Raw genomic sequence first — 21,578 nt, forward strand, 5'->3', positions numbered from 1 at the left:
GGGAAAATGGCAAATCAGATAATAAAATAAACTGGGGTTCTACTTGAAGAGGAAATGTAAAAAAATAAAAAGGAGGGAGAGCTGTAATCTCATCAGCCTCCTTGTTGCTTTAAAGAGCAGCTTTACGGAGCTATAACTGGCACATAACATTGTATAAGTTTAAGGTGTACAATGTTCATCTGATATGCTTACGTATTAGCAATGAACTGTCATTGCTTGGAACCAATGTCAGACAACATGTTTTTTGCTCGGGCATGCCACCTGCCCTCAGTGATCATGACAATTCATGCACTAATAGAGGGAAGGGTGGATGGTGTGGCATCCTGTTTCCCCGAAAATAAGACAGTGTCTTATATTATTTTTTTTGTCCCAAAGTTGCGCTAGGTCTTATTTTCAGGGGATGCCTTATCTTTCCATGCACTAGGTCTTATTTTCGGGGAAACACGGTAGTTACTTTGGGGCCTCTGTTCTTCTCTCCTTGGGATCCTAATGAACTGAGGGTTTCTCTGTCCTCATTCTCAGGTAACAGGTATGAAATTAAGGTGTACACTGGTGATGTCTTTGGTGGAGGAACAGATGCTGAAGTCTTCATCAATATCTTTGGAGAATATGGAGACACAGGTAATGGGTTTGAAATTCTTTTTTTCACAAACCATGCCCAGAAACTGCTTCTTAGGTGGGCTGTTTCCTTCACTTCTTGCAGCCCCAGTCTTCTCTAGGCTCCTCTGTTGAGGATCTCTCTTCTTACGATGTGGTTTGTCAAGGACTCCCCTGGGCAATAAGATGTTCATCTTGAAAAATGTATGTGTGTAATGTGTTTTCAGGAAAGGGTGTGCTTAGGCTTTGACTTGACTTAATGTTGTCCTGCACCCCAGAGCGTATCCAAGTTCCAATCCCCAGGGGGCTCATTCTCACTTACCCTCTTTGTCTGTCTAAGCTGCATGTCCATCTTGAGTTATATTTTGGGATGTGGCCTGGCCTGAAACAATGAAGTGGTTTGGGGAAGATCAGAATGGGGCCAGGGATAGAATTAGAGTTGGCCTCATAGATGGAGCAGGAACTGAGGACACACACACAGCTACAGGTGTTAGGAGGAAATTCAGGCCAGAGGAAGTAAGGCAGATGGTTCTCTCCTGCTTCTGCCAATTTAATGGGAGAACATAGGAGACAGTATAGCTACCGAGACATGTTAATTTTGGACACAATATATTTTAAAACTCAAAATGCATTGCTGAGCTTAAAAGAATAAAAAAGGTCTCCAGGTGCTGGAAATGAAGAGGGAACTCAAAACCAAAATATTAGCTATGAATTGATGCTGTGGCTTTTGAAAAGAGGGAGCTTTCACACTCAGCAATCTACAGGGTAGATTTTATACCATTTGATGTAATAAAATGAGCTATTGGCTCTTCATGAGGCAAAATATGCAAAATTAGAACCACACATAAAGCCAGGAATCTTGAAGGTTCACAGGAACATTTTCAGTGAGAAAAATAGAACAGGAAAACATTTGCTCATCAGTATAGTAAACTTATCTCTGCAAAAACTCCAGATTTAAAAGACAATTGCTGGTAAATTGTTACCTTAAGCTTGTACCACACGTGAGCTTGAGGTTTGATTTTACACTACAAGTGTGCTTTGGGGACTTTCTTTCCCCCAAATACAGAAAATTGGTTCCATGCTAATAATACCCTTGGGTACTTAGCAGAAGAATTGGGCGACTTCCTTTCCCACAAATACAGAAAATTGGTTCCGTGGTAGTAATACCCTTGGGTGCTTAGCAGAAGAATTGCGATTCCTATAGATGAAGTACTGAAGATGTATTCAGTTTCCAAAACCACAAAACACTTATGGACACAATTCAACATGGCTAAGCACCAATAGATACAACAAACAATGAGATTAACACACTCACACACACACCCTCTGCCACCCCCCTGCTGAATTCAGATTATAGAGTAACCCGAAAAAGGCTATAATTTAAGTATTTTAAACTATCAACATGAAATATGCAATTGAAGAAAATAACAGGTACCGTAAAAAAATATAGCAAACAAAAATACAGGACAGGTAGTTCAGTTTGTTAGTGTGTTGACTCAATATATCAAGGCTGGACAGTGCACATACAATGAATACATAAATAAGTGAAACAACATTTCAAGGTTTCTCTCTCTCTAACATCAATAAAATAAAATAAAATAAAATAAAATAAAAATAAATATAGGAAAAAATATAGTGAATAAATATAAATGCTTAAGAAATGGCTTAATCCACACCATTAGAAACTATTGAGTAGAGCATTTGCAAACTATAAGATAAATATGAGCAAAATATTCAGATGTAGCAGAGAGAAAAGGGGTTGGAAAATATAAATGAGAAGTCATGAGGCATGAAGGAGAGAATAAGTTCTGATAGATGTTAAGCAGGAGTTCCAGAAACAGAGATTATATAACAGGTGAGAGAAAATATTTGAAGAGATAATGGTTGAAACTTCAAAACTGAGCAAAGATATGAATCTTCAAGTTAAAGTAAGAAAATGAGTCATTAAACAGGATAAATAAAAACATCCACATTTAGATACATTATGGTGAAGCCAGAGTCAAAGAGAAAGATCTTAAAAGTAACCAGATTTGTCAGGTTACCTTCTATAAAAAAGTTAAATTTATTGCAAATTCCTATCAACCTATAGAGGGTATAAGTTCATTGAATAATGTCTACAGTATTCTGAGCAAGACTATATATCAATCTGGAATTCTGTACCCAGGTAGGTTATAATTCCAGAATAAGGGCATAGTTAAAGAATTTCCATGCAAACAAAGAAAAATGGGCTTTACCACTCATAGACCTATACTTAAACAACCCCTAAACGAATATACTTAAAGAAAAGGGAAATTGTACCCCAAAGAAGGGTGGGATGTAAGAAACAAAAGTGAGCCAAAAAAAAAGATAATTATGTGACAAATTTAAGCAAGCTTTGATATACAAAGCGATAACAATAATGGCTGTTATCAGGATATGAAAAACTGTGGACCCAAAATACTAAAAAACAATAATATTTGAGAAGGAAAGTAGATAATGATTGTTAAAACATAATAAAGTTCTTGGTCCCACTCCATTCTCCTATCCTAGGAGAGTAGAAACATTAAATTTAGGCTTTAATGTCAAGTATGCATATATAAAATTAATCACTGAAAATAGAAATGTATAATTTCTAAACAAATAAAGGAAATAAAAAAAATGAAAACTCAATCCATCCAATAGAATACAGGACAGGAGAAAAGAGAAATAATGAAAAGGCATAGTTAAAAGCAAAAAGTAAGATAAATATATAAATAATCATAATAAGTAGAAATAAATGAAACTCACCAGTAAAAAGATATATCTTCTCATATTAAATGAAAATAAATATAACTCAGCTTAAATGATACAAAAGGGCTGAGAATAAATAAGATGGGATAAAGTATTCCAGGAACATATCAGCAACAGGAAAGAAGTGGGTATAGCTATATTAGTATCCATCAAATTAATATTGAAGGGAAAATGTCTTGTTAAATATAGAAGTATATTAGGCACCAATAAAAAAAAACAAAAATAAACATGGAAGATATGATAATTCTGGACTTCTATAAACTTAGTAACTTATTCCAAAAATATGTGAAGTAAAAATTAACAAAATTCTTGGAGAAACTTGATAAATAATCATAATGGAAGATTTTAACACAACATCAATAATACGTTAAATGGATAAAATTTTAGTATGGCTACACAAGATTTTAACTACCCAGTTCATAAGCTTAATTTTATGGAAGTATGCATCCAAATGGTGGAGAATACACATTTTTTTCCAAGCAGATAATGATAATATACTAAACCACAAAGCAAGCCTTAACAAACTCAAATAAGTCAATATCATTGAGACAATAGTCTGATTGTAAGTCAATAAAATTAGGAGAAACTCCAACCTTGCACTCCATTTAGAAGCAAACTTTAATTTTCATAAAAAATTCACATTTACAAAATTTAGGAGAATTTACAAGTCATTTGAACCAATGAGAGAGAAAGTTTAATAAAGTTGCTGGATACCAGGCTAATGTACAAAAATTAATAAAAACAATAAACTTTCATTTAAAATATGTGACTTCTAATAGTAATTATAAGGTAGTTAAGAATAACTCTAACAAAAGGGTTTTCTGGAAGTATATAAAATTTTATTTAAGGATATATAAAAATACCTAAACAAATGGAGAAATATATTATGTTCATGGATGAGAAAAAAAAAACACTTAAATTTATTAAGAAGTCAAATGTTCTCATATTATTTTAAAAATGCAGTGCAATTTTAATCATACTTCCAAAGGACAGTATCCTACAGCTTAAGCCACTAATAAAATTCATGTTCATAAAGAACTATGTATTGCCAAGACAATTTTGAACGTTGAGAAGTATATTAACAATATTTACAATAGGGGGATATTTACCCCGCCAGATATTAAAACATTGCAGATCTCTAAAAACTGCAGCAGCATCATATGGATGGAGAATAAACAAGCCAATGGAACAGAATAAAGGGTCTAGAAACACACATAGAAGCAGCATTATAAATCAGTGGGAAATGGATGAAACAGTCAATTACTGGTGTGTGAACAATTGTCTCACCATATGAGAAAAGGTAAAATTAGATTTTTTTTTTTTACCTTTCACCATATACAAAAATAACTTCCAGATGGGCTAAAGACTTACACATGAAACAACAACTCTATAAAAATTTTAGGAGAAACTTTAAGAGAGTGTCTTTTTTTAGAATGGGGTTTCTTCAAATATTCACTAAAAGCAAAAATAATAAAAGAAAGTATTGATAAATTCCATTACAACAAAAGAAGTTTGCATGATAAAAGACACCATAGACAAAGGAAAGACAATAAAGTATATGAATAAAAAATTATAGAAGAGCAAGATCTAAATATATATATACATACACACATACTAGAGAGGCCTGGTGCACAAAATTCTTTCATGGGGGAAGATGTCCCTCAGCTCAGCCTGCACTGTCTCCAATCTGGCACCCCTCAAGGGATGTCTGACTGCCTGTTTAGGCCCAATCCAGGTAGGATCTGGTGTAAGTGGGCAGTTGGACATCCCTCTCACAATCCAGGACTACTGGCTCCCAACTGCTCACCTGCCTGCCTTCCTGATGGACTCTAACTGCTTCTGCCTGCCAGCATGATCACTACTCCCCTGCCAGCATGACTGATGCCTAACTGCTCCCTTGCCAGCCTGTTTGCCCCTAACTGCCCTCCCCTGCAGGCCTGACCACCCCTAAATGCCCTCCCCTGCAGGTCTGGATCCGCCACCCCCAACTGCTCTTCTCTGCAGGCCTAGGTCCCCCCAACTGCCCTTCCCTGCAGGCCCGGTCGCTCCCAACTTCCCTCCTCTGCTGGCCTGGTCACCCCTAACTGCCCTCCCCTGCAGGCTTGATCACTCCCACTGCCCTCCCTTGCAGACCTGGTCTCTCCCAACTGCCCTCCCCTGCTGGCCTTCTTGTGGTGGCCATCTTGTGTCCACATGGGGTCAGTGATCTTTGACCACAAAGATCACTGACCCCATGTGGGGTCATGTGGGGGCAGCCATCTTGTGTGTTGGAGTGACAGTCAATTTGCATATTATTCTCTCTCTCTTTCTTTTTTTTTAAAAAATATATTTTATTGATTTTTTACAGAAAGGAAGAGAGAGGGATAGAGAGTTAGAAACATCGATGAGAAACATCGATCAAGGAGCCGCCGAAATAGCTCAGTTGGGAGAGCTTTAGACTGAAGAAGAAACATCCATCAGCTGCCTCTTGAACACCTCCTACTGGGAATGTGCCCACAACCAGGATATATGCCCTTGACCAGAATCGAACCTGGGACCCTTCAGTCCACAGGCCGATGCTCTATCCACTGAGCCAAACTGGTCTTGGCTGCATATTATTCTTTTATTAGATAGGAGGATTAGATAGGATAGAGTCCTGTTGCAGGGGTGGGGCTAGCTGGTTTTCCCCAGATCAGGGTGGGGGTTTCCTTTGGGCTTGGGGTAGTCTGGGTGAGGGGCCTGTGGTGGTTTGCAGGCTTGCCACACCCCCGGGTGACCCAAGTGGAGGCCCTAGTATCTAGGATTTATTTATTTTCTATAATTGAAACTTTGTACTCTTAAGCAGAGGCCAAGGCAGGCCAGGGCTGCAGAAACTTGGCTTCCTCCATGGCCAGGGGCAACTCAAGCCTCCTGCTCTCTCCAGCTCCATGGCTGCTACCATTTTTGTTGGGATTTATTTATCTTCTAAATTGAAACCTTGTAGCCTTAAGCAGAGGCTAAGGCAGGCCAGGGCAGGCGGAAAGCTTGGCTTCCTCCATTGCCAGGGAAACCCAAGCCGCTTGCTCTCTCCATGGCTGCAACCCATTGGTTGGGTTAATTTGCATACTTGCTCCTACTTGGCTTGTGGTCATGGCTTGTGGATGTAGTGGAGGTATGATAAATTTGCATATTACTTTTTTATTAGATAGGAGATATATATATATATATATATATATATATATATATATATATATACACTTCACACACATATACGGTATATGTTCAAATTACCCTTGTTGACTTAAAAAAATTTATTTTATTTTATTTTTTAAAATATATTTTTATTGATATCAGGGAAGAAGGAAGAGGAAGAGAGATAGAAACATCAGTGTTGAGAGAGAATCATTGATTAGCTGCCTCCTGCAAGGCCCCTATTGAGGATCAAGCCTATAACCTGGGCATGTGCCCTGACTGGGAATAGAGGTCAAACCAAACCATGACCTCCTTGTTCAGAGATGGACCTTAATCACAGAGCCACACCCACTTAACTATTTTTATAGCAGTTTTAGGTTCATAGTAAAATTGAGTGGAAAAACAGAAAATGCCCCTGTCACCCCTACAAAACCTCCTCCGCTAGTTGACCTTGGAGACCATCCTTCAGTGGGTAGACCATTAGGATTTGGAGTGGGTTCTCTCTCTTCCTCTGGTCTTCGCTGTAATTTTCTTGCATGTTGTGCATGCAGGGGAGCGGAGGCTGGAGAGTGAAAAAAAAAACTTTGAAAAGGGAGCTGAAGACAAGTTCACACTGGATGCCCCCGATCTGGGGCAGCTGATGAAGATCTCTGTGGGCCACAACAACAAGGGGGCGTCTGCAGGTTGGTTCCTATCCAAGGTAGGTTCAGCGTCTGTGGTCTTTGTGCACTGGGAGGGGGATTCTAGCTCTTCCGAGAGTTATATTTCAGCCCTACCTTTCCTCTCATGGTCTATCTGCCTCTATTCCTCTGCCTGAGCCTGCTGGCCAACCATGCTGCCCTCCTCATACCTCCAAGATTTTGCCCATGTCATCACCTTCCTAGAGAGCCCAGTTCACCCTTCAGGGCTCTGCCAGGAAGCTTCCCCTAACTCTGGCCCACCAGAATCTCTCTTCCCATGAATGTTTATAACCCCACCTACCCAGAGCGTTCATTTGACCCTAATCTTGTGACTTATTTTGGGCTCCTTTTGCTATATACCTCAAATTTCACTTACCCAGGACAAAGTTAAGTTACAAATCAAGAAAATGACAACAAAGCTTCTAAGAAGCTAAAACATATCTGGTCCAAAGTTTGTAAGGAAAGCTCATGCCCTGGTTCTATATTGCTCTATCTTCATTTTGATGGAAAGACCCTCTCGGACTCTCATCCTAGCCTAATGCTTACTTACAACCCTTTCTAACAAAATTGCTACATGCATTTAAATATATAGCAAAAACTTAGAGGCAGAAAGAGGTACTGTCATAGAGAATTGAAATGGGAGTCATAGAAGAAAGAAACAGCCAAGAGAATATTAAAACGTGATGGAAGTTTGAGGTTATTTAGAAAATTGACTACCAGCCCTTTGCATATCGTTTCTTTAGTCACGAGGCTATCAATATATTTCAGCTCATCACAGATGTTAGCAAAAGGTTAATATATAATATAGTTTTGAAAAAGGTCTTATTTCTTGAAACAGAAAACCCTCAGTTTATAACAATTTGACTATAGAAAATGAAGTTGTCTGATAGAGAGATTTTGTTGTTACTTCATTTGTCTTTTTTTTTTTTTTTATCAGTTTGAAAGGTATTTGATTGGGAATATCAGAAAATTGAAGTCAAGAGTAAAACAATTAGGGGTTTCTTTTTTCTCATCTCACATGAAACCAGATGTGGCCAGCTCAGGGCCAGGTGCAGCTGCTTTCTTTCTGAGACACCTGCTGACTTGCTGCATCACCGTTCTTAGCACTGTGGCTCTCATCCTCCAATGTGGTGCCTCATGATCACCACATTGAACCTCTAGCCGTCTTATCTGTGTTCCAGGCAGGAAGGAGGGACCAAAGGGGAAAAAGATTTTTTTTTCTTCTTTCTGGCAAGTCTTTCCTTCTTGTGAGAGAAGTAACACTCACCTTGGAACTCCTGCCTGCATTTTATTGGCCAGAAATGCTATATGGCTGCTATGAAAACTGGGACATCAAGGGCCTTGCTTTCCAGTCTTCATAGTAGAAATAGGCTAAGAAAAAGGTTATTGGCATAGGTGTTGAATGAACATCCTAGAGTGTCTGCTGCACTTTTCTCTAGCCTGAAAATTCCTTGAGGGCGCCTCCCCAGCCCTTGGTATGGGGCAGGGTGCTAAATTAGCGAAGCGAAGAATGGCCAGGTTTCCTTTGGAAAAGAGAGGACCTGTCTGGCCCTTAGAGCAGCCATCCTGGTGCTGTACAGGGTGCCAGGAGGCCACATGCTGATTGGATGAGAGAAGAAATGGGGCAGGAGTCTAGACCCCAAACAGCCAATGCACAGAAGGAGGTGTGTCTTCAGGGAGGTTTTTGTTCTGCTGGGCAGAGGCGGGAGAGGAGGCAGGTGTGTTTTGTGACCTCAGTCAGGATGGGGCTCAGAGCAGTACCTGGAAGCCCAGTTCCTTCCTCCTCCGGAGGCTTAGTGAAAGGAGCAGCAAAGTGCACCTGAAGTCCAGGCGTGACCTTGACACCGTTGTTGCAGCTGCACTTCATGAAGTTGGGTTCCTTCATGGTCGCATGGACCACTCACCAGTGAGCTCACGAAGGAGGCAAGTTCAAACAGCAAAGTAGGGCCACTCCGTTATCTTCATGCTCAAGGCAAGGGCAGCTTGGCAAAGCGTGAGGACAGTTTTGTCCTCTGAAATGTCGTAAATCTTGTCCCACTGCCTTCTGAAATCTAAAAATTGAGGCCAAGCAGACTTTTGTTTCTTTTTGGACAACCTGCTGTGTGGGGTTTCTCACCCCCCACTACCCCAGCCAGGAGGCTTGCAGAATTGTTTCTTCATATTTATCATTCTAAAGTCTTGCCAGAAAACATCTAGGAGTAGGGCCTATGTTGGTTCATTATCTTCCCCCCACAGAGTTCTGCTCTTCTCATTCTTTGGAATGATGCTTTCTTCCTCCCTCCCTTTTTCCTTTCTTTCCCCCTTATTATTATTTGCTATTCAGACATTGTTTTATTTTTAATTTATGTTTATTGTTGAAAGTATTACATGTGTCCTTCCTTATTCCCCCCATTGACCCCCTTCACTCTACCTCTTCTGTCCCCCTAGGCCTTCACCACACTATTATCTGTGTCCATGGGTTATGCATATTTGCATATAAGTTATTAAACCCAAAGGCCAAGCAGGCTATTGACAGTGTGAGACTAGTTATTTGATTTAAGGCTGTATTATCTACAGGGGTGAATTCAGGGCCTAGTAGGCAGGGCCCCACCTCTCCCCACAAAGCCAAGGGGGGTTGTTCCTCTCAAAGGTTCACTGGCTTTTCTGAAACTATCCTAATAGCCTGTGTTCCTTTATCTTAAGCAAACCAAAATGATCCCTGGAGATAAGACATACAAACAATTCAAGCATTTTGTAGGTCAGCATGCCTGGATTTACTAGACATTTTCCTGAGGAATGAAGTGTAATGAGGAAGGAGGAATGAGGGTTGGAGGTCCCAGGCAAGGTGGGTGCAAGCTGAAAACTCAGGGCAGGGGGAGACTTGGGGCCACTTCTGGCCACTTTCCCATGTGCCAGGGAAAGCCGCTCTATGCTCCTGCCTCCCCCATCTGGTCTCCCTTGGTTCACTCTGATTGATCTGCTTGCTCTCAGCTCCCCAGAGACAGCAATTAAAGGGGCTGTTAGATTGACTGCATCACCAGGTTTGACACACGCACAGATAGCACTCCCATTCCAGAGGTTGCTGGCTGGACTTCACATGACAACCATTCCGGTGGCCTTTGTATTTAAGGCTTTGGTGGGATAAGTCCAAAAGCCAGTATCATTATTCCCTTCATACGTCATCTCCCTCCTTTTCTGTCTAGTCAATCTCGTGTGTGTGTTGCTCAGCCTGAGCTGATGGGCTGATGGGCCTTGGTGTGACCGACACATCCCTTCCCCTGCTCTTGCCCCTTCCCGGACTGACATCCTCCCTTCTCCAGGCCTTGCATGTGGCTTTGACCCCCTACATCTGGTTTGCCTCACAACTGTGATCGATTCAAACGGTCAGTTCAACAACCACTTCAAAAGATCAGCAGTCACAAGATGGAACATTATTCAGCTAGTGGGCCTGTCCTTGGTCCATCTGCTTCAGTAAAGAGATTTGCTCAGGGCCCCACAGCTGTTCAGTGGCAGGACTGGTACTCTCCCAAATTCTCTGGACTCCCAGTCTGTTCCACCCATTGCGCCATGTATTAGAAACTCCAGAATTGAGCAGATGGCCTGCTGCATGCTGTGGGGAATATCAGTTCAACCAGCACCACTGTCTCTGATAGGAAGAGAGATAGAAGCTCGAGGAGTGGATTTCAGGGGCCTTGAGAAGCCTCATGTGCCCTCATGTGACCTATTAATACTCGATATTCAACAAACATTTACTGAGTGACTGTTACATCCTAGGCCCCACGCTGCCAACTGTGGCTGTTATAATAAACATGATTTTGCTTCTAAGAGAGATAGAACAAATCCTTAAATCATTGCTTACTCGCTGTAAGGCAGGTTACTTACTGTACCTTATGTTCCAAAATTTGATGCAAAGTCCAGCTTTCAGTGAACAAACATTCTGTCCCAAGGGTCCCGCAAATGCTGATCAGACTGTTTTTCCAGTTTGAAGGTCAGAATACAGAATCTCCGGACTTTAAGGCAAAGCAGGATGAGATAAAAGTCTTGAGTACAAACAGGTGTTGTGAGGGTGTGCCATGTCTGACCAGGGATCTGAGAGACGTCAGGGAGGGCCTGTGGGATCTGGGCCATGAAGATCAGAAGCAGGGACAGAGATGCTGAATAGAGCTGTGCTGGGCACTGGACTCTGAGAACTGAGAAGTGGTGTTAGGAGGTGAGCGAGGGCAGGTCTTTATTGAGTTAGGTGGGCTGCCGTGGTAATGAGGGAGTGTGTGTGTGGGTGGTTTAGAGAAGAGGAAGACAGTGTAGAGAGGAAGGAGTGAGAGTGCTAGGTATGTCACCAAAAGCTGTCACTTACAGTTACTTGTATTTATGGTATGTTACATACATGTGAGAGTGTTTCAGTACGATGGATCAGCTGCAGAGCATGTGGGGGAAGGGCAGCCTTGTGACAGGGAGGAGGAGAAGATCCCACCTTTCTTTGCTGGTCTCAGTTACCATCATAGAACATTCTTTTACCCTTCCAGGAACCCAGGTCTGTCCTGCTAACTCTTGGATGCTGAGCTTTATTCCAAAGTGGGTTGATCAGCTTAAGACCTTCCTCCCTTTTCCTCCTGTGTAAAAACTCACCTATCCTTTGTCTCCTGGTCTTAGAGCTCTAAAAGGTAACCACAATTGGTTCTTGGAATGTGGTAATGGTTGCTTACTGGAGATGGTATCTTTGCTTTTAAAGAAGGAGTGAAAACTCCTTGAAAACAGAGACTGGCTTTTGTTGCTTTACTGCCCCCATGCTGGTGCATGGAGGGTGCACTGTGGGTCACTCAAGTTATCCACATCTCAGGTGCTTCAGCATGGGGTGGGGAGGCAGGAGACCCTTGAACCACCCAGCTGCTATGCACAGAATGGGCATCTGTCCCAATCAGCTTATTTATGTAAAATTGGTGAAAGTTATTCCAATATTGAGGAGAGAGAACTGCTATGAATCATAGTTGACATTCTACATCAATTGAAAAAGTATTGACTTCAAGACCAACTCCATGTATTGGAGACATGTTTACCCTGTCAGAGTGGACACAAAGACCCCGAGGCCCTGGATCTGTTTGATGTATTTGTGAACTGTCTGGAAAGTAGTGACAAAGAAGTGATCCCCACTAAGCAGCTTCATCTTTTGTTTCTTTGGTGTGGGGGTCGTTTATCATCTTGGCTTTTTTAACCTGTGGTCTTGCCTTGTGACTCTGCTATACACATGACTCCTGGTCTCTGTCACTTCATGGAAGGCCAGCATCATCAGTGGGCTGGTCTGTAGTCTGCATGTGGAGAATATTCCTCCGCAGAGGAAATAGCTCTTGTTTATTTTTATTTTTATTTTTATTTTTTATTAGATCATTGCTTCTGTTTCTGTCTGTGTGTCTGGCACACACACATACACGTACACTCTCTCTTTCCAGGTATGCACTTCTATTGTTCATGGTGAAGGGTGCTTCTATCTCTCCCACCTTATTTTGCAATGATCTCTGCCATAACAGCAGAATCCATGGAGCAGTGGTCTGGAGGGAATACCACCATTTCATTCTGTTAGCAAATGCATGTTCTGAATTCTTAAAAGGAACTCCATGAAAATCCAAAGGTGCCTGGGCAACTTGTGAGAAAGCTGTTTAAGACTCTCTTGGAAGAGGGCCTTGGTAATGGCCCCTTAAGCAGCGGGGGTCAGGACTCAGCCAGGACCTATATCAGCAGAGGCCAGAATGCCCTTGGGAGAACCCTCTGTGCCCTGTACAGTTTCTATACCTGAGTGCCTGTGTCAGTTCCCTCCTCATCTCACTTCTCTGCACCTTCCCACCTTGCCCATCACCATTTGCTGCTAGATATGTTCCAAAATTTTCCACCCCCCAAGTGCCAGTTTCCTCTGGCCTCATCTTGCAGACTTTGGGACCCAGAGTCATCATAAAAATTGTCCCCATATTTCAGTATGCATTTGGAAAATTTCCAAACTGCTCATGGACTTATATACTTGCTGCACCAGTATTGAAGCTGCTATGTTCTCTTTTGGCTGTTCTTTTCCTCCTCCTCCTCCTCCTCCTCCTCCTCCTCCTCCTCCTCCTCCTCCTCCTCCTCCTTCTTTACCTTGATTGTTATTTGAATACTCATTCAAATGTCACTTTCCTTTGGGTTCAGCTATGCAAGCTAGTTTTGTCCCATAGGGGTATTCAGTGGTGCACATTTTATTTCTCAGATTAGATAAACTTCTCAAGTCAGGAATTTCCAACAGAAGCCAGAGTATTTGAGGACCTTGGTTGATGACATCTCTGTGAACTGTGAGAGTGTTGCCCTAGCCCTTTAAACCTTGGCTGGCACTGGTCTGTGAACATTTGAAGGCAGAGACGATGCATCTATATGTCTAGGTTTATTAGTAGACTTGACAGCTTACCTGATAAATTAAGTCCTGTCTTTCTTGACCTTGCTTTCCCAACTCTGTGAGAGTCGGTATGGGGGTTAGGAACCAGGCTGAAACCTGGATCAGACCCTTGTCAGTGACTCCCTCCATTTACCCCAACCCTGGGAGATGAAAGCCACAAAAGTGTGCAAATTGATGAGTTGGGAGAGGCTGGACTCTCGTGGCAGAACCCCTCTGGGCCGTGCCACAGCCACTCAGCTTTAAAAGTACAGACCTTCAATCAAATCAGCAGGCTCTGAGGATGACTCACACCATCCAAAGTCACAAGGGACTAATTATAAACTGAGGCATGAAAGCTGGCTTGTCTGGGGAGAGAAGCCTGGTGGGATGGCTGGTTCCAGTCACTGACTCAGGCCCCGGTTCCTGTCTGGTGGGCGGAGTCCTCAGGAGGCCAGCACTTAGACTCAAAGGTTCTCTGATGGACACCAGATTAAAGCAAGGTGAGATGCCTTCAGGCAGCCCCAGGTGTGCCCTGTTTCTGCCCTGCGGACACTTGGATCTTAGGAAGTGAGTTTTCATTGAAAATCAGAGTCCCCCTCTCTCGGGCAGTCTTGGGAATACCCGGGCAGACATTGTTATTTTCCAGGCAGGTCTGTCACCAGATCTGCCTGCACAGTGCTATGACTGGAGGACACATTACAGTTATTGATGATTCCACTTATGTTAGGGGGAGTTTTCAGCTGGGTCTTCTCAGGACATTTGGGAAGGGCCCCTCAGCTCCTTGGTAATTTCTAGAAGTCACCTTATTTCACCTAGCCAACATAGCTCACAGGTGAGTCCACCAGCCTCACTGTCCATGGCTGGCATTTTCTAATCTGATCACCAGATATTGGGCTTCTGGGTGCCTGATTTGAAGATTGCAGTTCCCTCTGCATAGACTGCTTCTCACCAAGGTTAGAATCCCAACCAACCTTTCTCAGGTAAGGAAGATGATGACCTTGCTGTCTGCAATTCCAGGCTTCCAGCTCTCACACCCATCTCACACCCATTGCTCATCCTTTCAAGTGTCTTGCATTCAATTTAAAAAAATGATCTGCAGCAGAGGAAGGAACAGTGTCTCAGTAATTCACGTAGGGTCACTTTGCCAGGCAATCCTATGTGACTCTCAACAATTTGCAAAGCTTTTCAGGCCACAGTTGTGTCCTTGTGATGAGTTTTCTGTGGGCCACTAGGAAGATGGAAGTGTATTCTTAGAGAACACACAAGGGATGGGGGATTTGGATTGGATCAGCAGGTGCATCCTCAATGACACTTAACATTCCTTCCTTTTCTTCTTAGATCAACATTGAAGATATTGCGAACAAAAGAAAATATGACTTTCCTCTTAACCGCTGGCTGGCCTTGGATGAAGACGATGGCAAAATCCAAAGGGATATCTTAGTGGGTGGAGCTGAGACCACAGGTAGAAACCAAGAAAGAGGAGGCTCCATTGGCTAATAGTTTGTTTTTTGCCTGAGGCTCAGTGTTCTCATCTGTGGACTGCAATCAAGTGGAAGCCAACTGGATCTTCCAAGAACATTCCTCTCGCTCTTGAAAGTGTTCTGTTTCTCTGAGCTGCAGTCTGGGGCTCTGCTGATGCCAGAGGCAATGGAGAGATGCCCCTGAGTAGACACTGACTGCCCAGGGCAAAAGAAGTCATCCATGGGATGAAGCCAGAACTCCCGATTCATGTGGGCGTGTATAAGGACATTGTTTTAACTCCTTCTAATATTGAGTGCTTACTATATGCCAACCCTCTGTTAGGTGCCTGACCCATTTCATCTCCTTTAATCCTCACAATGACCCTGTGATATAGGAACTGCTATTGTTCCCATTTCACAGATGAGGAAATGGAATCACATATAAGTTAAAAGACCTGGTCAAGATCTCAAGCTGATAACTGACAAATCCAGGATTAGGTCTACCTCCTAAATCTCTACACTGTGTGAATTCCATGGAAAAACACGAAATGCCAAGCACGAAAGTCTGGAAGTTCCAGAAAATCTATGTTAATGAATGCATGTGTGAGGATGCACTCTGCTGCAGAACCTCGCATGGCTCCCACTGCATAGAAGATAAGTCCAGGTTCTGGAGTGTGGTATTTGAATTGCTCCACAAACTGGCTCCAGTTCACCATATTAGCAGGATCTTTCAACAGCTTCTCCCACCACTTCCACACACCCTCTATCTCCTCCACATCCTTTGCATACCTTTCACTCTTTCCTGTACCTGCACCCTCTCCCCATTCTCCCCACTTCCATCCCAGTTTCTCTCTTCCCTCCCTTATTCTTCCTCTCTCTTTACCTTTGGAGCATGCCTTCTTCTCAGCCTGTAATGCCATTTCTCTACTTTGTGCTTCCCAAGTTCCTGCTTCCAGTCACTTCTTCTGAACCCTCCCCACCTCCTCGACACAGGACAATTCCTCCTGTCTTTGTTCAGGGCACCATGAGGTTCTCTGCTCCAGCCCTCTGGCACCTTGGCCTGGCCTGACCTTTGTTGCACAAGTCATTTGTAACTGGAGTTCACAAATTATTTACCTAAAAACATACATTAGAAAAGATTTAACATAACCTCTGTAACCATGATGCCATTATTTGCCTTCAGTAGTAGAGGAAAGGGAGAAATGGCACTCAGAGGCTGGGAACTGCTGGCAACCCAAGCCAAGGGAGTATGTCTCATGTGAGAACAGCATCTGTGTGTGTATTTTGGATAATAAAGCTGGAGAACCACTATTTTAGAGCAGTGGCCACCCTTTTTTATCTTCATATTCTCCCAATACCTGGCATATAATAAACACTCAATAAATATCTGTTGAGCAAAAGAAGGTGTAAATGAATGAATGAATAATTCATCTATGTAGTTGCATGTGCTAGCTCCCAAATAAGTTAGGGATTTTTATTTCTCTGGGGCCAAGGGGTGAAGCTGGGGATAAGGTGGGGCCAGGGTAGGTGAGGGAATTAACAAGGACTAATATGCCATTGCCTTAGATTCTAGGACAGAATGAATGAAGGAGACTAGACCTGTCCAGTTGTCCATTTCAGTGTTTTTTCTTACTATGCCCCATTTTAGAGTTTAATCTTCCCTTGCTGGCTCTCCCCCAGAACTCCAAGTCCTTAGACTGCCTCCTGACTGACCACAACCCCACAATGTTCTCTTCCTGACTCATCCCACCATGTCAACAAGTGCCCTCTATTAAAAGTTGTATTTTTAAGTGATGAACAAGAGAGCAAACTAAATGAGTAAGATAGCCCTGAACATAAATCTCTATTAATGGAGTTGACTATTACAATTAAATTAGACATAGCAGAACTCAACCGGCAGCTATTAAGAATCTGCACATGATAATTAGCATTAATAAGAAGTACTATTCTTAGCTAGCCCAAGTTCCTCCTTCTCTGTTAGTTTCCTGTGATTAGGGCTGGTAGTTTCCTGTCATAATACCGGCCGTTTATTCCTAGACGCAGATACACTGACACACAAACTCTGAAAGAGAGGAAGTGAGGTTGAGAGCTGCACTGGGTGTCATCTGGGGAATGGACCAGGGGATTAAGGATGTATGGAAGAGGGAGACCTGGGGAGATGGTGGCCAGGAAGGAGTAAGGTGGGCATGATATTGTAACCAGCAGGCACTGAACCCTCTTTTTCTCCCTCTTGTTTCCACACCAGCTATTTCATACATCGTCACCATCTTCACTGGGGATTTACGGGGGGCTGGGACCAAATCCAAAATCTATTTGGTCATGTACGGGGCCAAAGGGAATAAGAACAGTGGGAAAATCTTCTTGGAGGGTGGTGTGTTTGACCGTGACCGCACAGACATCTTCCACATCGAGATGGCCGTCCTCCTCAGCCCCCTTAGCCGGGTTTCCATTGGGCACTGCAATGTTGGCTCCAACAGAGGCTGGTACTGTGAGAAGGTAAGGGATGCTCCTTCTCTTCTTTAACTTTTAAATATGAACTAACTCTAACATGCTTCCTGCTTTCTACTTTCTTTGGGTCAGTAACAGAGCAATAGGGACAATGCCTTTCACTGAGCATTTTGGATGGTAACTTGCCCATTCACCTTGTCTTGAGGATGGTCGGGAATGGGACTGTTTTGTACATTCATCCAAGGGCCAGACCCAGAGTAGGGGATCCAAATGTGCTCAGTCGGTAGTTGTAGACTATCCTGATTCCTGGTGTGGCATTTTGCTTCAGTTTATAAATCTCTCAATAAACACATATTTTTAAATATATAAATATAAGTATTGTGGATACTCATGCTTTAAAGAATATATATAACAAAAGTGAGATAAAACCAAACTCAATTTTGTCTACCACCCAACTTAAGAAATAGAGTAGTCTCAGTGCTTTTGAAACTCCTCTGTGTCCTTTCCCAGGCATATAATTCTTTCTCTCCCCGCAAAAAACATAGAGTATTATGAGTTTTGTCTCAGTGTATGTTGATAGAAGATTTTTGGAGTGTTCCAGGAACTTTCCATTGAACATCTATAGTGTGAGTGGCCTGGACTACATAGACTTCCATGCTCTAAAACATGAGTTTGGAATGCGGTTTCAGATGGAGAGAGGGTGCAGGAAAAAAGGTTGAATGAAGCTCAAGTCCAGAAAAGGGCAGTTAGCTTTTGTATTAAATTCCAGATATTAATTACCTTTCATGCAATGGATCTTTTTTTTTTTACAAGACAAATACAGGGAATTAATTTAGTATCCAAGTTACTTTGATTCAGATTGAGGTGTCACAATGTGCTTAAGGAAATACAGTATGTAAAGAGGTTATTGAGTATAGAGGAAAAGGTTTGAGATATGGGCTGGTAAATTGGAGGATGGATGATACCTATTTGGGAAAACTTCTTGGAAGAGGTATTTCTTGATCTAAAATTAGACAAGCAATGGGAAGAAAATACATTCCTTGAAGGTCCTAATGCAGATGACCCTAAATGTGGGGCTGAGGAGGCTGCTGAGCATTGCAAGTCAGTCGAATGTGTGGTCTGCTCCCCCAGGTGGTGATTCTGTGCCCCTTCACCGGCATCCAGCAGACCTTCCCTTGCAGCAACTGGCTGGATGAGAAGAAGATGGATGGGCTGATTGAGAGGCAGCTCTATGAGATGGTGTCTCTCAGGAAAAAGAGGCTGAAAAGTAGGTGGAAGGGCCCAGAGCTGGGCATCACCCCAGGCAGGGGCAGGAAAGGCCAGGACATCAGCCACTGGGCAAAAGCTTCAAGGGGGTCCACTCTACTTCTCAATTCTACTCTGGAAAGGAAGATAAGGGTCCCCCCAGAAAGCTTAGGTCTTCAGGGTCTAGGCCACACACTTGCCACCAAGGCTGGTACTCTGGCGTCCCCAAGTTGAATAAGCTGCCATGTGGGCTAGATGAATGACTCAACACTGTGCATTCTGAATGCACTGGACATAGGTGGGTGGAGTCAACCCTTCTTCCTATGTAAAACGCACTGCTACGCTTCCTTCATTAGGTACCGTCTTTCAAATATCAAGGAATCCCCGGCTGCCTAAAATTGGCACTTGTTACAATGGGCTTTGTGAGAGTGGGACACATCTATGCATAACCTGTGCTTCAGTCCTGATCACCTTTGATTTGCTCCTCTTCCCCACCGGTACCATCGAAATCTCTTTGCTTATTAAGGTTTTTGGTGCAACTTGACCTGTCTCTGCAGAATTTGCTTGGTCCCTGTGGGTCTGGACGACTGACTTAAAGAAAGCTGGTACCAGCACTCCCATCTACATCCAGCTTTATGGGAAGAAGGGGCGGACCGATGCACTTCTCCTGAACCCCAACAACAAGTGGTTAAGACCAGGCATAATTGAGAAGTTTAGGGTAGGAGAGAAGTGTGACAGGGTGGGAGGGAGGAAGGAGGAAGGGGCATAAGAGGCATTTGTCATGGGATTCTGGTTTTATGAGGCAGGGTTGGGTGAAGTGTGAAGACACAAAGGTTCAATGGAGACTTGAGGTCCCCATGAAGAGTGCCAAATTTGATCTATGGATAATGCATTAAATGGGGTGTGGTTTAGCTTTGGCCCTTCATCTGAATCAGACAGTCTAGAACCAAGCCTGGGGGAAGAGTCAATTGTGGAATGGTTGTGAACATCCAGGAACCCCGAGATCCTGAAGCCAGTTAGTGTCAAGCCACCTGATTTGGACTGAATTAGAGAGTGAGGAGCAAATTTAAGGGAGTGACAATTTTAGAACATTTTCAAAGAAATTCACCTTTAAATTTCCCGTATAGATACATATATAACTAGAGCAAGGCTTGTTTTGCCAGCAGACATGCAGCTCTGACCTTTAGGTAAGAATACTTTGTAATTTGCTGCTCTCTTCTCAGAACACCCTACCGGTGCCGCTATTATACCACTCAGTTCATTGCTCTTTCTGTGTTTGCCTTCCTGGCTAGACTGCAAGCCCCTAGGGAAAGGGCATGGCTGCTATATTGATCTTTTTGTCTGTTTCAATGCCCAGCAGAGCTCAGGGGCTGTGGGCTTGTACTAATTTGCAGGGCTGCCATCTGGATTTTGTTCCTGGAAGTTCACTGCTTGGAAGATTTTCTTTAGTCTGGATCCTACTGTGGGTCAGTTATTTTTGTTAAATTTTACCAGATCAGACTGAACCCTAGCTGTACATGGCTACCTCACCCTCTGGTTACAAGGGCATGAGAGGATACAGTATATGAGGGTGGATTGAAGCAAACCCATCCTTGTTGCTAAAGAAACAGCCCAAAGCAGGTTCTCTCTTGGCAGGGGGTCAGCTATGAGGATAAACACATTTCACTTGGTTGTGCCCACTCAAACCTTGTTATTTCTCACTGTAGTTTGAGCTCCCGAATCTCGGCAGGTTTTACAAGGTTCGGGCATGGCATAATGGAATGACTCCTGGCTCTGGATGGCATTTAGAAAGGGTGAGATGCACCATCTTGGGAGTTGGGAGGGGGTTGGGAGAGGAGCCAGAATGGTCCCTTTCTGATGAACCTGTCACATCACGTACACATTTGCTTTGTGTATTATGTTTGTAGTGAGTGTGGGAAAGAGTTACAGAGAGACATGAATTTGGACACAGCACACAGGGACTTCCTGATGTGGCGTGGACTTACAAAGTAGACTAAAAAATGCTCAGGTGTGCAGTCTTACCTTGCATTCTGCCCCAACACCTGGCTGCTAGGCAAATGTAAGTCTCAGAGGACCCAAAGGGTATGTATTAAACTGGTACTCCACCTTCCACAAGAGTCACCTCTAGGTAATGGCCTTGGCCTCCTTGAGATCAGATAGCAGCACAAGGACCACAGGGCATGGATAAATATCTTTGGTACACCCACTTGCTCACCCCAAGATTTCATTCCAGATGACCTTGATGAACACTCTGACCAAGGACAAATATAACTTCAACTGCAATCGCTGGTTGGATGCCTTTGAGGATGACAATGAGACTGTGAGGGAGATGACTGCAGAGGGCCCAGCCGTGCGGAGGATAATGGGCAGTAAGTGCTCATCAGCTGTTCACCCGGGGGAGGCAGTGGAGCCTCTGCTTGGTATGCTGATGAGGGTCTGGCCAATGAGCTAGTAGTCTTGTCCACTGCGCATCATCAGGCTCCCTGTGAATGCAAGGGAGGATTTAGAGGTCCATCCTCAAGACCATCTTGAAGGAGCCCTCTTCAAGTCCATGTGCCAGAGCTCTGGGGTGATGGTTGTAGGGGACGGAGGGGAGATTCATGGGCCTTTTAGTTGGTTGTGAGGGGTTGAGAAGAATCTGCACTGAACAAGATTTCTCTAAATTAGGGGTGTTGAACTCAATCAGAGAAGGGGCCAAAATCTAAAATCCAGCCTAAATCGCGGGCCGAATGGTTTACTGAACAGTCATAAACTGACAATGTCATAAACTGACAGCGGAGTGCAGTGATGACAGCGCGGTGCGGGCCACATTGCAAGGCCTGGCGGGCTGGATTTGGCCCGCGGGCCTTGTGTTTGACA

General features: G+C 43.3%; 1 protein-coding gene across 1 annotated transcript in view; it reads left to right on the plus strand.

Annotated features, from left to right (window-relative positions):
- Window positions 1-21,578, plus strand: part of LOXHD1 (lipoxygenase homology PLAT domains 1) — a 93,184-nt gene that overhangs the window by 17,344 nt on the left and 54,262 nt on the right. Inside the window, exons 5-12 of the mRNA XM_084887503.1 lie at window positions 523-621; window positions 7,068-7,216; window positions 14,905-15,028; window positions 17,272-17,522; window positions 18,606-18,741; window positions 19,277-19,437; window positions 20,426-20,512; window positions 20,953-21,088. Coding sequence (XP_084743629.1) covers window positions 523-621; window positions 7,068-7,216; window positions 14,905-15,028; window positions 17,272-17,522; window positions 18,606-18,741; window positions 19,277-19,437; window positions 20,426-20,512; window positions 20,953-21,088 — 1,143 coding nt within the window. The remainder of the gene's footprint in view (window positions 1-522; window positions 622-7,067; window positions 7,217-14,904; window positions 15,029-17,271; window positions 17,523-18,605; window positions 18,742-19,276; window positions 19,438-20,425; window positions 20,513-20,952; window positions 21,089-21,578) is intronic.

Source organism: Pipistrellus hanaki (genome assembly GCF_964339955.1).
Source record: "Pipistrellus hanaki genome assembly, chromosome: 6".
Lineage (NCBI taxonomy): Eukaryota > Metazoa > Chordata > Mammalia > Chiroptera > Vespertilionidae > Pipistrellus > Pipistrellus hanaki.